A 14915-nucleotide genomic window follows, 5' to 3' on the forward strand; every position below is an offset into this window, starting at 1 on the left:
GAAGGGAATGCATTTGATCCATACTAGGTTGAGTACATCCAGGAAGGCTTCTTGGAGGAGGGAGTTCAGGCTTCCTTGGCCAAGATTTTAAAACCTCAAGTGTAGAATAACTCAAGCTTTAAAACCTGCCCTGCTGTCCACTGATTGGATGTAGCATTATTGCTATAAGAGGAATGAACTGAAGCTGAGTTAGAGGTACAATCCTAGTGCTTTGGACAAGGCAAGAATTGTGTTAAAGAACTAGGAAGGGGCCGGGCGCGGTGGCTCATGCTTATAATCCCAGCACTTTGGAAGCCCCAGGTGGATGAATCACAAGGTCAGGAGTTCGAGACCAGCCTGACCAACATGGTGAAACCCCGTCTCTACTAAAAATACAAAAATTATCTGGATATGGTGACGTGTACCCTGTAACCCCAGCTATTTAGGAGGCTGAGACAGGAGAATTGCTGTAACCTGGGAGGCAGAGGTTGGAGTGAGCCGAGATTGTGCCACTGCACTCCAGCCTGGGCCACAGAACGAGACTTCGTCTCAGAAAAACCAAAAAAACAAAACAAAACAAAAAAACAAAACCCAGAAGGGACCTAGTACTTAAACTGTCATCCTGCTCGCCTTTAGGGATTCTGACTATGACCCATGATCATGAATGTATAGGTTAACCATGGCAAAGAAGACAGCGGTGACCTGCCTGATACCTGAGGTAGGACTGTACGCCCTGCCTCAGTATCTGTGCTACTCCGTGTCCCTGTTTGCTTCTTAGCTGGCCGCTCGTCACCTGGAGCCAGCCTGGCCCTAAGCAGCAGCCGGCTGCCGGGATCCCTAGGAGAGAAGGTCATCTGTTATGTAAGCGTCATCCATATTCTGACTGTTGATCAGGGGCGACATTTAATTTTTTTTCCATTATGTGGAATAATTTAAAAGATTGTGTTACGAGTGTCATTATTATGGCAACTTCTCAGTAATAAAAACAGCATCAATTATTGAACATCGCCTAGTGTGTCTGGGGTTAAGTGAGGATGGCAGGAGGGAGAGGCTGGGGCGGGGGAGGAGGCAGCGCCTATGCTGGGCTCCAGGCAGGCCCCCCGCCAGCCCCTTCCCTGACAGCCGCACGTTGCAGAGTCCCTGGGGTGGCGCCTCTTGAGCTCCCTGTGCCCTTCTCCACTGGCATGTAACACTTGGCCTCTATGTAGCTGTGGCTGGCAGGGGGCACCAATTAATAATCCCTTTACCTTGCCCTTGGCTCTTCCCCAGGGAGTTCTGATTTGTTGACAAGCTTCAATTAAAGAGACTGCCCCTGTCAGATCACTTGAGGTCGGGAGTTTGAGACCAGCCTGGCCAACGTGGTGAAACCCCATCTCTCCTAAAATTAGCTGGGCATGGTGGCGAGTGCCTGTAATCCCAGCGACTTGGGAGGCTCAGGCAGGAGAATCACTTTAATTAGGGAGGCAGAGGTTTCAGTGAGCATAGATGACATCACTGCACTCCAGCCCAGGCAGCAGAGTGAGACACCGTCTCTCAAAAATAAAAATAACAAATAAAGAATAAAAAATTTAAAAAAATGAAGAGACTGCCCTCCATGGGGCCAGCGAAGTGCAGGGTTATTAAAGCCCTGGTTGAATGAAACCTCAGAAAAAAATTAGCAGAGCTCCCCCGTCCTGAATCCACGTGATAGAAGGTGTGTACGGGTTTGGCGGAGGTCAGGTCGGCCTCCCAGTCGCTGGCAAGCATCACAGTGTTGCTCTGCTTTGCCATCCTTGGACACAGTTGTGGGTAGCAATGACTCCCCCCAGGGAGGAAGAGCCAGGGAGGAGGTGACAGGCCTTCAGACATATGGAAGATTGCTGCTGGGACTTGGAGCAGATGCACCCAGCCGCTTGCAGCGCGTTCGGAGGGCTGCAGGGCCTTCACTGTGGTGACACCCAATGTGCTCTGCAGGGGGGTCCTTAGTTCGCCCTTGTAGACTTAATATGCAGATAGCTGTGTCCCTTCGGTGATGCTCTGGCCTGTTTCTCGGGGGACTTGTTTTTTTGGGGGGTCTCTGGAGGCATCAGCCACCAGCAGTTGCCTCCCTCCTGCCTGGGACAGCAGGCCACACTGCACAGCCCCAGGATTTTATTTCTTGAAGGAGATGCACGTCTTGTTTTGGGAAGCCTTTCTGGTTTAATGTAAGGCATATTGCGGGGCTTTCCTGCCTCCTGCCCCCTTCTCCTCCTTCACATTATTTTATCATCTTTCTTTCCTTTTCTCTCTACTTCCTCTCTTTTTTTTTTTCTGGAAAGTGCGGTCCTTCTTCTCCGGCTCCTGCCTCTCTGCATGTCCTTTCCAAATTGGATGGAAGTTACTCTGTTTATTCTGAGCCAGGGATTGGCCCCACACCAAGAAGAATCATTATGATAATAATTCCATCATAAGAGGACAGGGGTCTCAAGTTCTGTGGCTCTGGGTAGGTGGCACCTCCTGCCTCTATTGGCTCACGCGCTGCTTTCTGTACTGAGCTGGAATTGGAGTGGGTGGGGATACAGGAAGAAGGACAGGGAGAGGGGATCAGGAGAGGAACAATGGAGAAGAAGAGGGGGTGACCTGGCTGCCGGAGAAAGACCCTTGGACCTGACACCTTGACATTTGGGAGCTGCAAGGTGACACGTCACACTTAAACTCTTCAGAGCCCCAGAGGCCTACCTGAAGCACTGTTTTGTAGAGACAGGGAGGAGTGACTCATTGACCCTCCGATGGGCAGCAAAGCAGACTGTCAGGGCCGCTGTGGAACGTCAATAACAGCTTGCGTTCGTCACGTGTTTGCCCTAGAAGGGATCACACTCAGTTTGCTGACCTTCCGGGGCTGCAAGGATTGAGTGACGTAATGTGCATCGAGAAGCATTGCAGAGATGAAAACCACACCAAACAAAACCAGCCAGAAATGTAAAGAACAGTATCAAGTAAAGAATGAGGGGATGTAGAGACGGGATTCGTCCCTGAGGGTCGTGGTTCCAACGCCATCGGCCAAGGCTGTATTTATTTCAGGCGTCCTGGTAAAGAACTCCAGTGCCCCGCACCTGCAGTCCCCAGGTCCTGTGAGCTCATGTGGCTCCCTGGCGGGAGGAGTGTGTCAGCCCAGCAGGTTCAGAGCCTGACTTTTCCCCACTGCCAGGGACACTGTGATAAAACTCCCAGAGCAGGACTGGCCTCTCCCTCTGGCCTGTTTTCTTGAAATTCAGAGGGATGTATTTATTCCTCTTCCCTAGCAATAGCAGAGAGTAGGGGGAATGTTGAGGATGCCGGAAAGGTGTCTAAAAAGAGCCCTGGGGGGCCAGTGCCTGGGATCAGAGGCGTGCGGAGGTCTTGCCAGGTGTGGAGATAGTGAAGGCGCTGTCCTTGGTGCCACTCCAGAGATACTTTCTGCAGCTCCCATGCTGCACAGCTGATCTTGGTTGTTCTGAAGGCTGAATGCTGGATGGAGCACGTGGGGGAAGGAGGGGACACAGGTGGGAGGGGATACAGGTTGAGATACTGGGTCTCTGTCCAGCTTTTAAAAGGGCAGCTTCTAAGTGAAGTTAGGGTGGGATGTTCTTAGTCCCCCTCTCCCTGCCCCTAAAACACTGAAACAACAAAATGCAACCCACAGAATACAGATTGCTAGAAAGGTGAAAAGAGAGGGAAGGGAAGACGGAGTTAATGTTTGAGCAAAGACCTGAAAATAAGGGAAGAACAAGCACCATCTTCCTAGAAAGACCTCTCTTGGCACCTTCTCTAAAGGAATACTTCATCTTTACAGTTAATAATGGACTAGTGCATGTAAAACGCTTGGAACAAACTAGAACCCAGCCTGTATTATATGGGCTCAGTTCTGGGCTGTGTCAGGCCCAGTGTTCTAGGATGGCTGTGAGTTACAGGTATGGCTTACTTTTTTTTTTTTTTTTTTTTTTTTTTGGCGTTACCACTACCTGGCACTCTTATTTTTTAGTTGATTATGATGGGTTTATGATCATCTGTCTCTCGAAGGAGAATGTAGGATTCATGAGGAAAGGAGACTTGGCTTTTCTGAATTGCCAGTACCCGGAGCAGCTCTCACCTAATAGAAACGTAGAGGGTACATGAGGTGGGCAGAGAGTCTTCCTAGAGAAAGTAGCAAAATTCTCTTCACACTAAAAAGAGGGCGTGTGAGTTCCCAGCATTATCAATAATTCAGGAAGCTGTGGGGTCCTGATCATCCTGATTCTTTCCAAAGCAGGTATCTCAAGCTCAGCACTATTGACATTTGCTGGCTCGTTTCTTTTGGTGATAGGGTCACACTCCCTGTCACCCAGGCTGGAGTGCAGTGGCATGATTTTGGCTCACTGCAGCTTCAACTTCCTGGGCTTAAGTGATCCTCCCGTCGCAGCCTCCCAAGTAGCCGGGACTACAGGCATGTGCCACCACACCTGGCTGATTTTTTTTTTCTTCGGTTTTTAGAGATGGGGCTTCTCCCCGTTGCCCAGGCTGGTCTTGAACTCCTGGACTCAAGCGATCCTCCTGCCTTGGCCTCTGGAAGTGCTGGGATTACGGGCATGAGCCACTGTGCCTGGTCCTGCCTCGTTCTCTGTTGCGGGGGCTGTTGTAATCATTGTTGGGTGTTTCGTAGCGTCCGTGGCCTCCACCCACCAGGGATACCAGCAGCATCCTCGGCTCACCAGTTACGACATTCCAAGATGCCCAGTGCTAAATGCTCTCTGAGAGGGGGGACAAAATCACATAATTGAAAACAAATATTCTAAATGAAAACCAGAGTTTCTGCAAGCTGCACCTTACCAGATGGGCTTCAATCAAATTCACAGTTACAGCTTAAAGCGCATTAATGCTGCGGCATTTCTGCTGTAATGAAATGGTTCTCCTTCTATTTCTTCCCCCAGTTACGCATCAATCACATTATAAAAAGAAAGAAGGCAAAGGAAGGAAAATCAGCTGACATACTTTCATAGTGAAAACGTATCTTTTATTGCTGCAATGATTCCTCGGATGTCAGCAGGAGGTGTAGAATTTGAAATAATTAAAGCATATAAACAAAGAGCTGTGACTCTGTGGCCCAGTGGCGTATCACACAGACACCAGGTGTCAGCTGGGTTAGTGAGGGGGGTTTCTGCAGAGGCAGAGCCCAGCCTTCGCAAAGCCGCTCTGTTCCCAGGATTCTGTCCATCTGCAGGTCTACCTTGACCGTGATACTGCAAGGCAGCTGCCTCTATGTGACAGAAGAGGTGGATGGCCGAAGGGACCTGCCAACTTGTACAAGGGTACAAACGGACAGGAGGCTTCTTTTGGTTTTGTTTAAACAAAGTTAAATGGGGTGTTGGCACCCTGATTAAAGGACATTAATAGAGGACATTGAAGATAAATGATGACTACAGCGATGTCTAAACAAATGAGGACATATGAGAGGAAGAGCTTATTTGTTCATTTTTAACATTTGGTTGGAAGTAGATAATGAAATAAAAGATCTGAATCATTAGATTCTCTCCCTTAACTCTGATCATCACGACAGTGAAGAAACAAGAAGATCTGTGTGTGTGTGTGTGTGTGTGTGTGTGTGTGTGTGTGTGTGTGTATCACGGCAGCCTGGTATCCCTTTTGTGAGATTCCTTCATGAAAGGAACTTATCCAAGAAAATTGTTTTAGTATTTTTTTAAATACATGGATGCATCACTATGATTAGATTACAACCCTTCTCCTCTCTCATATTAGAGACACATATTTAAATGAAACCTTATGTTTGTTTGGACCTATTTTTGCTTGCTGCTGTGGTCTGAAAATGTTTGCGTCCCCTCCCAATTCATGTGTTGAAATCCTAACCTCCATGGTGGTTCTATTAAGAGGTGAGACCTTTGGATTATGAGGTGATCATTGGATTATGAGGGTAGAACTCTCATGAGTGGGATTAATGCCGTAATAAAAGGCATGTGAAAGGGACCCATTGCCCCTTCCATAGCTAGCCTGTGCCATCGTGAACCAAGAAGCAGGCTTTCACCAGTCACTGACTCTGCTGGTACCTTGATCTTGGAATTTCCTGCCTCCAGAAACTGTGATACATTTCTGTTGTTTAAAAGCTGGCCAGGTGTGGTGGCCCACGCCTACAATCCCAGCATTTTTGGGAGGCTGAAGGGGGGTGGATCAGTTGAGGTCAGGAGTTCGAGACCAGCCCGGCCAACATGGTGAAACCCCATCTCCACTGAAAACACAAAAATTAGCTGGGCGATGTGGTGGGTGCCTGTAATCTCAGCTACCTGGGAGGCTGAGGCAGGAGAATTGCTTGGACCCTGGGGTGGGGGTGGGTGGAGGTTGCTGTGAGCCGAGATCACACCACTGCACTCCAGCCTGGGTGACAGAGTGGAACTCCCTCTTAAAAAAAAAAAAAAAGTTGCCCAGTTTGTGATATTTTGTTTTATGGCAGCCTGAACAGACAGAGACACCTAGTTTTCAAGAAATATTTTGCCTATTGAGATGATTCTACCTCCCTTCCCTTAGCTTTGAGTTTGGATGAAGGTGGAGGTGCTTGTGTAGTTGGTTGAGTCTCTCTCGGCCTTGTTGTTCCTGTTGAGATCCTGTGCATTCGTAAGTGGTCAGCAGCGTTGATGCCTTTGGAAGAGAAGCTTACCGCGCCATTATGGATTCATGTATTTACTCCTAAGTGGAACACAAACTTCAGAAGAACTAGGACTTTGTTCACTAAACATCCACAACGTTGGTAGTTAATAAATATTTGTCAAATAAATGTGAGGATTAAATGCACGATGTTTGCCTGGTTAATGCGAAATAGTCAAACTGATCCATGCTTAGCTAGTTAGGAGAAAGCGGAAGAGCGACATCGTTTTAAGGTCATCTGGAGTTAACTCTAAATATGTGTGCATTCTCTGCAACTTTCACTGCTTCCTTCCTTTGAGATGTTTTTGTTTGGATCTCCTCTTTTGATCTCATAAGACACGTGAAGATGCTGAATTCCTGAATAAGTTGACCTTGGCTCCCGTACCGAGACCGCCATTCACATGAACCTGCCATACGGACTTCTTTTGATAGCTCAGGAACCAACTTCATTGCTTATTTGCCTGGCGGCGATGAGGCTTGCAGTGGGGTTTTGGTGTTTGGGCCCAGTCTTTCCTGTATATATTTTCCCCATTTTTAGGATTAGCACTGACTTTTTAGATTGTGTTGTTTTTTTCTTTTTTGTAACGTAACCTATACCTAGAAAGTTTGTCATCTTCCTGCAGACCCCGCTTGGCCTGGCGTCTGGGTTGGCCTGGGGACTGGCTCAGCTGTGGTGGTCTTGGTAGAGATTGGCAAGTCGCCTTGGCACCTGTGAGCCAGAAGCATCTGGGGAATTAACATAGTCATGGTGCTATAGTGACGTCACCGCTTCTTGTTTCAGGGTGTGGCAGAAGACCCCCAGACGGCCCTGGCACTGAACCTCGGCTCTACGTTGATGAAGAAGAAGTCTGATCCTGAGGGTCCCGCGTGGCTCTTCACTGAGAGTGAACTTTCCATCCGGATAGGTAGAGCTGGGCTTCTCTCAGGCAAGCTCTTTGCTGCAGACACTGAGCTGAGTTGGGCAGGATGGACGTGGGGGCTGCTGGTAGGATGAATAATGAGAGAAATGCCAGGCACTGTGTCCTGTCCCTCCAATCACTCACCCTGCTTTTGCAAGGAGCTAAACTGGCATCTGGCCAGCACCTTCATTTCTCATTTGTTGTCCAAACCACGTGCTTGGTCTACAGGCGGTAACGGTACTTTTTGATCATCTTTTTAACTCGGACAGGTGGACAGAGGGTCACTCTGATGGTGATAGGCTGCTTTGGGTTAGAGAGTATCCGCATTTGTCCCTCAGTGTCCCCCTCTCTGATGAACCCTGAATACTCCTTTTCATTTGTATTGTTGTAATTTACATCTTTTTTAATTTACCTGGGTAGACTGTGGATTTTTATTTATTTTTTTTATTTTTTTGAGCCGGAGTCTTGCTCTGTCACCCAGGCTGGAGTGCCATGGTGCAATCTCGGCTCACTGCAACCTCACCTCTCCGGTTCAAGGGATTCTCCTGCCTCAGCCTCCCGAGTAGCTGGGACTACAGGTGCGAGCCACAATGCCTGACTAATTTTTTGTATTTTTAGTAGAGACGGGGTTTCACTATGTTGGCCATGCTGGTCTCGAACTGCTGACCTCAGGTGATCCACCTGCCTCAGCCTCCCAAAGTGCTGGGATTACAGGCATGAGCCATCGTGCCTACCCAACTGTGAATGTTACTCCTACTGATTCAGTTTGGAGCCAGATAAGCTAAAGACACTGACAGCAAAGTCATGGCTTTTCTCTGAGTTAGAGGGAACACGTCCCTCAAGAGGAATCTGATAGCAATTACTGAAGCTTGGTGGAGAGAGACCACAGTGGGCTGTTGCCCTGTGTTGAAGGTGGAATGGAATACATTGTTTTCCAGCCTCAGATCGGACGCCTCTCCTTCTTGGCCCTTATTGTTTACTAAGGGCTCTCGGCTAGTTTAGGGGCCAGTGAGCATGACGAGGGTTGGATGCCATTTTTTCCCCTTTGGATTTATGTAAGAAGTTTCCCATTGACTCCTGCAAGCCCCTGGGGACGAAACCCATGCCGCCATGCTGTGAGGAATGGGCACCTCCTCATTTATGCGGAGCTCTCTCCTGAGAGATCTAAGGAAAAACAAATTGGTGACTGGTCGCTGTATTCTGAGGAGTGATTTCAGGGCACACAGTCCTTTCCCATTTCCATGCTGGCATTTTAATTGGATCTTTTTGCCATCTCTATGCTAAGATGATCTCTAGCCCTTAGGGAGAGCAAATGTACAAAAGTTACAGCTATGTTGCAGCCAGGGCTCTGGTCTCTGTGTTCAGATTATGTCCTGCATGAATTATTCATGGGGAACTGAAATGTCTTCTCCATTTGGGTTAATCTGCACCGCTTCCCATACCTCCCATTTAAGCATGGAAGCTTCACATTCATCCAATGTGAGCTCAAATCATAGAGCGTTAGAACGACAAGTCTTCCTCCTGCCCCAATCACACTTGTCACTTAACACTCATCAGAACAACTTAGGTATGATCTTCTCTTTCTACTGGAACAGAGGTCAAGGACTGTCTGGTGACACAGTAGAGCACTGTATTCAAGTAAAATTCGTTGTTTTTCATGCTGAGTCCTGTGACTCAGGCCTTTTCTGTCTATTTTCACTAGCATAACTGTGCTGGGCTCCTGGGCGCCCCCTTTAAGACTTTACAGTCCTGATTCTGAGCCTTCTCTAGGATAAAAAAGTTGGTCAGACATTTTCTATCATGTTTTTTTTTTTTTTTAATCTTCAGCGCCATGGGGCTGGTGGGGTCGGGGGGAAGGTGGTGCGGTAAACTCAGTGTCTGTCAATCCAAAAAGGTAAAAATTGGCAAACTCTTTGTTGGACATTTTCCAATGGAGCTACAGCCAGGACAAGGTCAGGGGAGTTGGCTCTGCAGGACAGCTTCTGGCGACTGCTGGGTCTCCTTGCCCAACCCAGAGTTAAGTGGAGGGGAAGTGGGCCATGTGGGAGGGAGATGTAATCCTGTCCCCCAGCTCAAGAACACTGGGCACAGCCTGTTACCAGGTTACCAAGCAACCCTTACCATTGCTAGCTGTTCAGCTACAAAGGCAAACGCAGCCCTTGGGGGAAGCACAGAGATGGCCTCCCAGCCGTCTCTTGAAAGGTCGCTGCTCTTCTCACCTGAGCACACCTGTGGGTGTCAGGCCGCTGAGGACTCCAAAACTGATAATGGCTATTAGATGACTGGCTCCATGCAGGTGGAGCCTGAATATGCATTGTTTGTACCATCTGGATTTGCCCTTCAGCTTGCTGTAAATGGAGCAAGGAGATTGGTTTAATGAGTGTTTAGTGAATAACATTAGCCTTTAAAAAATCATATTGGTGCTGCTGTTGTAATGTCCCATAATTGGTTCGGCCAGAGGAAGAGCCAGAAAGGCCACACGATGGGAGAGGAGTTCAGCTGCTCTGCGGAGAAGCGGCAGCGACGGCAGCCTGAGCTGGGAAAAGCATTTATGAGATGCCTTCCTGTCTATGTCTTAGTGTGTAGTGTTTATGATCTCAACTGTTCTCAGGGCTGGGGATATTCTGGGACTTAGGTAGGCCGAAAGAAGTTCCTTTAAGTCTTTCAGTCTCTCTTTCATTCTCTCATCCATCCATCCATCCGTCCATCCATCCATTTATCTCCAGTTAGCTTTCTTTTAACTAAAAATATAATGACATGGATTGGAAGTAAGTTTTCTTCCGCTTTCAAATCCCTCGTGGTCCAGTCCTGATCTCAGACGCATCATTTCTAGTTTCTTTTGCATCCTTTCAGAAATCTCAAGTTTCTATAATCACACCTGACCCATTGTTCTGTACTGGGTGTTTTTGCACTTAACAATACCCTTGGGTATTGTTTCCTGGGGCGCTCTTAGATTCAGCCCATGCTTGTTATTGGCCGTGATGCTACCTAATTAGCCCCCTCTGGATGCCCATGAGGTTAATTCTGATGGTTTGCTATTACAAAGAATGTGGTACAGAGCTTTTTAGTATCTACATCTCTGTGGACCATCATATTGTTGAGTAAATTCTAGAAATCAGGCCGGGAGTTCTTTACATCTGGGCTCCATGCATGGGTGCCAAAGGGCTCAGGAGCCTCTTGATATTTTATGCAAAATGTGTGTCTGTTTGAAAGGCGAAGGACTATAAGTTATATTTCATCATACCCCAGATGGCTCCATAGCCCCAGTGTTGTTCAAGATCTTTGGCGTTTCTCTCTTACTTGCCCCACTCAGCTGTCAAGTTGAGCTTTTTCCTTATCTTCGTAGCATCCTCTATAGGCTAAAGAGGAGGTAGTTAAGTGAACCAGTGGATTCTTTTACTAATTGTTAATTGCCCCATTTAAGTATGCAGTATGTTCTCGGGGAGGAAGTTGAAATGTTACCAAGCATCAATGGGCTTGCGGCCCGACACACACAGAGGCCAATACCATGGCACTGGCTTTTGAGAGAAGAAACGCTTTACTGGGAGTCAAGTCAACTGGCAGGGAGATAGGAGGGAATGCTCAAATCTGTCTCCCTGAGCTAGGGGTTGGGTTGGATTTTATAAGCATAAGGTAATGAGGTGTGATCTGATTGGATCTTGCAATGAGTTGATGTTAGGAGGCATTATCTGATTGGATCCTGCCATGGGGTGATGCCAGAGTTCAATCTGATTGGATCCTAGATCCTGCCTTTTGGTGCCTGCTTCTTAATTCAGTCCCACTCCTCTGTCCTAGCACTTAGGTTCCCCCAGTGATGGCACACTTGGTTCATCTGGGCATGCTCAGGTTACATGACCTGAGGGCCCGTGGCAACTGAAAAACAACTCACAGCTTTGTTACATAAAAGTTGAACCAGATTGATCTGATGCAGTTATAGATACTCTTCACTCGTGAACTTTGTCATCACTATTATTATTGGTGAATTTCACTGATCTATTAGGTGGAAAATTGCCTATCATTTTGTGTATCTATGGAAAGAACAGGAGAGGGCATTATTTCCTGGGAGAGCAAGAGGTGGATTTACTTTAGGAGATTATTCAGTTGTGAGGCGCCATCTGTGCGTTTTCTGTAAATCTTTCCAAAGTGCTGAGGAGTGGGGGACGTGAATGGGTACTTAAGTCATGGAAGCAAAAGCCGCATGACACTCAGGTTAGAAACAGGTTTTTCTCTTAATGTCCTGTTCTTACAGGGAAGTTCGCTTGGCAATCAGAATGCTACCTGTACACAGCCTTGCAGATCTGATGCAATTATCAAAGCCATGTTTTGCAAAATGAAACTGATGCCAAGCTGGTGTCAAGTGGATAACAGATGATAGAACTGCCGTCACTGTCCATTAGCTGAGCGTATTTGCTTTCAACACTAAAATCTTGAATTCCTCCTTGGTTCTGCTTCTGGTTTGCTACGTGGTACTGTTCCTGTGGAAATGGTCTTGCAGGAGATTATTTTCTTTTCTAACTCAAGCTTCTGAAGCATCTAACCCCAGATCGGCACTCCCAGAGCTTGTTCTGTTGGGGACCATGATGGAGTCTGGGAGCTCTTTGCTCCCCTTCTTCCAGCTTAAGGTACTCTCGCTTCTCCAGGTAGCACGGTGCCCTCTTTTAGTCTTCTATCTGGAATCATCCCTTTCTCCCATTTTCCCTATTAAATATCCTTCCTTAAGTACTTCTGGAAAAAGATTTGATTGACCGAAGAAGAGGGAGATATTGACCTTTGACTTCATGTTTGACTGCTGTTTACGTGTTTGTCTGTTGACTGCGAACAGCTTCTCTCTTTCAACAATGAGCCGAATAGATGGGTTTTCGCACTGGCCTTTGCAGGATTGCATTTTTAGACGTACGTGCGGGGCGTAGGGAGGGCAGCCCAGCTGCGTGGGATGCAATCTCTTCTCTGAAACAGCTGGTTCTCGCTATAAGCTCAGCCACATACATTCCACTCCCAGCCTTCCTTGGTCCTAAAACTGCTTGGAATAGCATAAGCCTAGGGAAGCAAAGAGGACTTATTTAAACAGCTTCAAGGTTCCCAGGCCAGTGCAAGGTTCCTGTGACCTTTCTTCTTCTGTATCTTCTAACTTGCCATGTCTTCTTGAAGGACATGTTCCTTTTGTCACTGATATTTCCAGTCAAATTTAGTGATCTTAAATTTGATCAAGAGTTAGATATAGCTCCTAGGAGAAATTCTGAGTGTTTCTAACTAGGTTTCTAAAATAATGTGTTTAGGGCAGTCTCTGAGATGTTATTAATTTTGACTTTTTATTGGTAAGATCTCTAAAAGTGAAAGAATATTTTCACAGTCATTCATGTAGATATAATTTCTTGGCATTAGGATTTTTTTTTTTCTTTTTCTGTACCTGCTTGGTTAGGGGAGACTTTAAAATCTTGTCCTGGCCCAATTGAGAGGAGTTACCTGGGACCTGAAAAACAGGTGGGCCCTGGCTGCTACCTCCTTTCTGGGCTGGGACCTATAACCTGGGTTTCTTCATTTAAAGTGTGAGAATGCGCCTATAATCCCAGCACTTTGGGAGGCCGAGGCGGGTGGATCATCTGAGGTCAGGAGTTCGAGACCAGCCTGGCCAACGTGGTGAAACCTCATCTCTACTTAAAAAAAAAATTAGCTGGGCTTAGTGGCACATGCCTGTAATTCCAGCTACTTGGGAGGTTGAGGCAGAAGAATCACTTGAACCCAGGAGGCAGAGGCTCCAGTGAGCCAAGATTGTGCCACTGCATCCAGCCTGGGTGACAGAGTGAGACTCTGTCTCAAAAAATATAAATAAAAAAGTGTGAGAATGAAGCAAACCAGCAGTTAAAATGTGTCACACAAAAATATTTTGCAGCAGGGCAAAGGGCTCAATCATAATAACTGTCAGGTGCTTTTTCACATCCGGATGTTAAATAAAATAACCAATCCAGAAATGCCTTCTTGGATGGGGCTCTGTGCAGGTGACATGACACTGTTCGTGTCCTAGCTCAGGAGCATTATCAGGGTGGGCACACTGTACAGACTCTTGCTTCCGAAGAGTGTTCTATTTGCCCTAATATGGAGCACTCAAACAGTACTTTCTCTGCTTCTGCCTTAAAAAAAAAAAAAAAAAAAAAAAATTCAACGGTCCTAATATTCTAAGCCAGGCAGACATTTCAGAGCAAATTTTCATGCGGCATGGGGCTAGAGGCAATGTGGCACAATGTGTTTGCTGGGGCTGCTGGAGCAAAATACCACAAACTGGGTGGCTTAAACTACAGAAATTAGTTTTTTTCGCAGTTCTGGAGGCTGGAAATCCAAGACTAATAGTTGGCAAGATTGTTCGGTTTCTTCAGAGGCCTTTCTCCTTGGCTGGTAGATGGCGGTCCTCTCCCTGTGGCTTCACATGGTCTGTCTTTTTATGGAGACAGGGTCTTGCTGTGTCGCCCCAGCTGGAGTGCAGTGGTGCGATCATGGCTCACTACAGCCTCCACCTCGTGGGCTCAAGCTGTCCTCTCACCTCAGCCCCGAGTAGCTGGGACTACAGGAGTGTGCCCCCGGGCCTGGCTAATTTTGGTATTTTTTGTAGAGATGGAGTGGAGTGTTGCCATGTTGCCCAGGCTGGTCTTGAACTCCTGGGCTCACGCTATCCACCCACCTCAGCCTCCCAAAGCGTAGTCTTTTCTCTATGCTGGTCGGTGTCCCGATCTCTGTTTCTTATAAGGACACTAGTCATATTGGATTAGGGCCCACTCTAATGAGCTCATTTTAACCTCATTAACCCTTTAAAGATCCTATCTCCCTTACGGTTACATTCTTAGGTACTGGGCATTAGGACTTCAATATATAAATTTGAAGCAAGGGACGTGATTCACGCCATAGCTGCACTGAACAATTTTTTGAGAAGTTGTCTCAAAAAAATTGTAGTCAGCTTCAGGGAATTCCAGGTGGCAGGAGAAAGGAGTTCTCTTTGTTTCCATCTTTTAGATTCTCTCCCTGGCTGCCTCCTTCTGTTAGTCTCATCCCTGCATGGGCTGGGATTGCAGAGTGTGCAGGATAAAAAAAAGAGTCGAATGAAATTCAAAAGTTACTCAAAGAGAGCAACGAGAAGGAAAGTCAGGGCTGGGCGCAGTGGCTCACGCCTGTAATCCCAACACTTTGGGAGGCCGAGGTGCGTGGATCACCTTAGGCCAGGAGTTTGAGACTACTAGCCTGGGCAACATGGTGAAAGCCGGTCTCTGCTAAAAATAGAGAAATTAGCTGGGCGTGTTGGCACATGCCTGTAACCCCAGCTGCATGGGAGGCTGAGGCAGGAAAATCCTTGAACCCAAGAGGTGGAGGTTGCAGTGAGCCGAGACTGTACCATTGCACTCCAGCCTGGGTAATAAGAGTGAA

General features: G+C 47.2%; 1 protein-coding gene across 7 annotated transcripts in view; it reads left to right on the forward strand.

The window, feature by feature from the left end:
* The window catches only part of SLC39A11 (solute carrier family 39 member 11), a 448139-nt gene that overhangs the window by 129528 nt on the left and 303696 nt on the right, over positions 1-14915 (forward strand). For 6 of the 7 annotated variants that reach the window (XM_032241865.1, XM_032241864.1, XM_032241868.1 and 3 more), the window contains one exon: positions 7388-7532. In XM_032241865.1, the coding sequence (XP_032097756.1) occupies positions 7388-7532 (145 nt within the window). The remainder of the gene's footprint in view (positions 1-7387; positions 7533-14915) is intronic. The other variant, XM_032241867.1, reaches the window with a different exon arrangement.

Source organism: Sapajus apella, unplaced genomic scaffold (assembly GCF_009761245.1).
Source record: "Sapajus apella isolate SASKATOON/1434 unplaced genomic scaffold, GSC_monkey_1.0 scaffold48, whole genome shotgun sequence".
NCBI classification, from domain to species: Eukaryota; Metazoa; Chordata; class Mammalia; order Primates; family Cebidae; genus Sapajus; species Sapajus apella.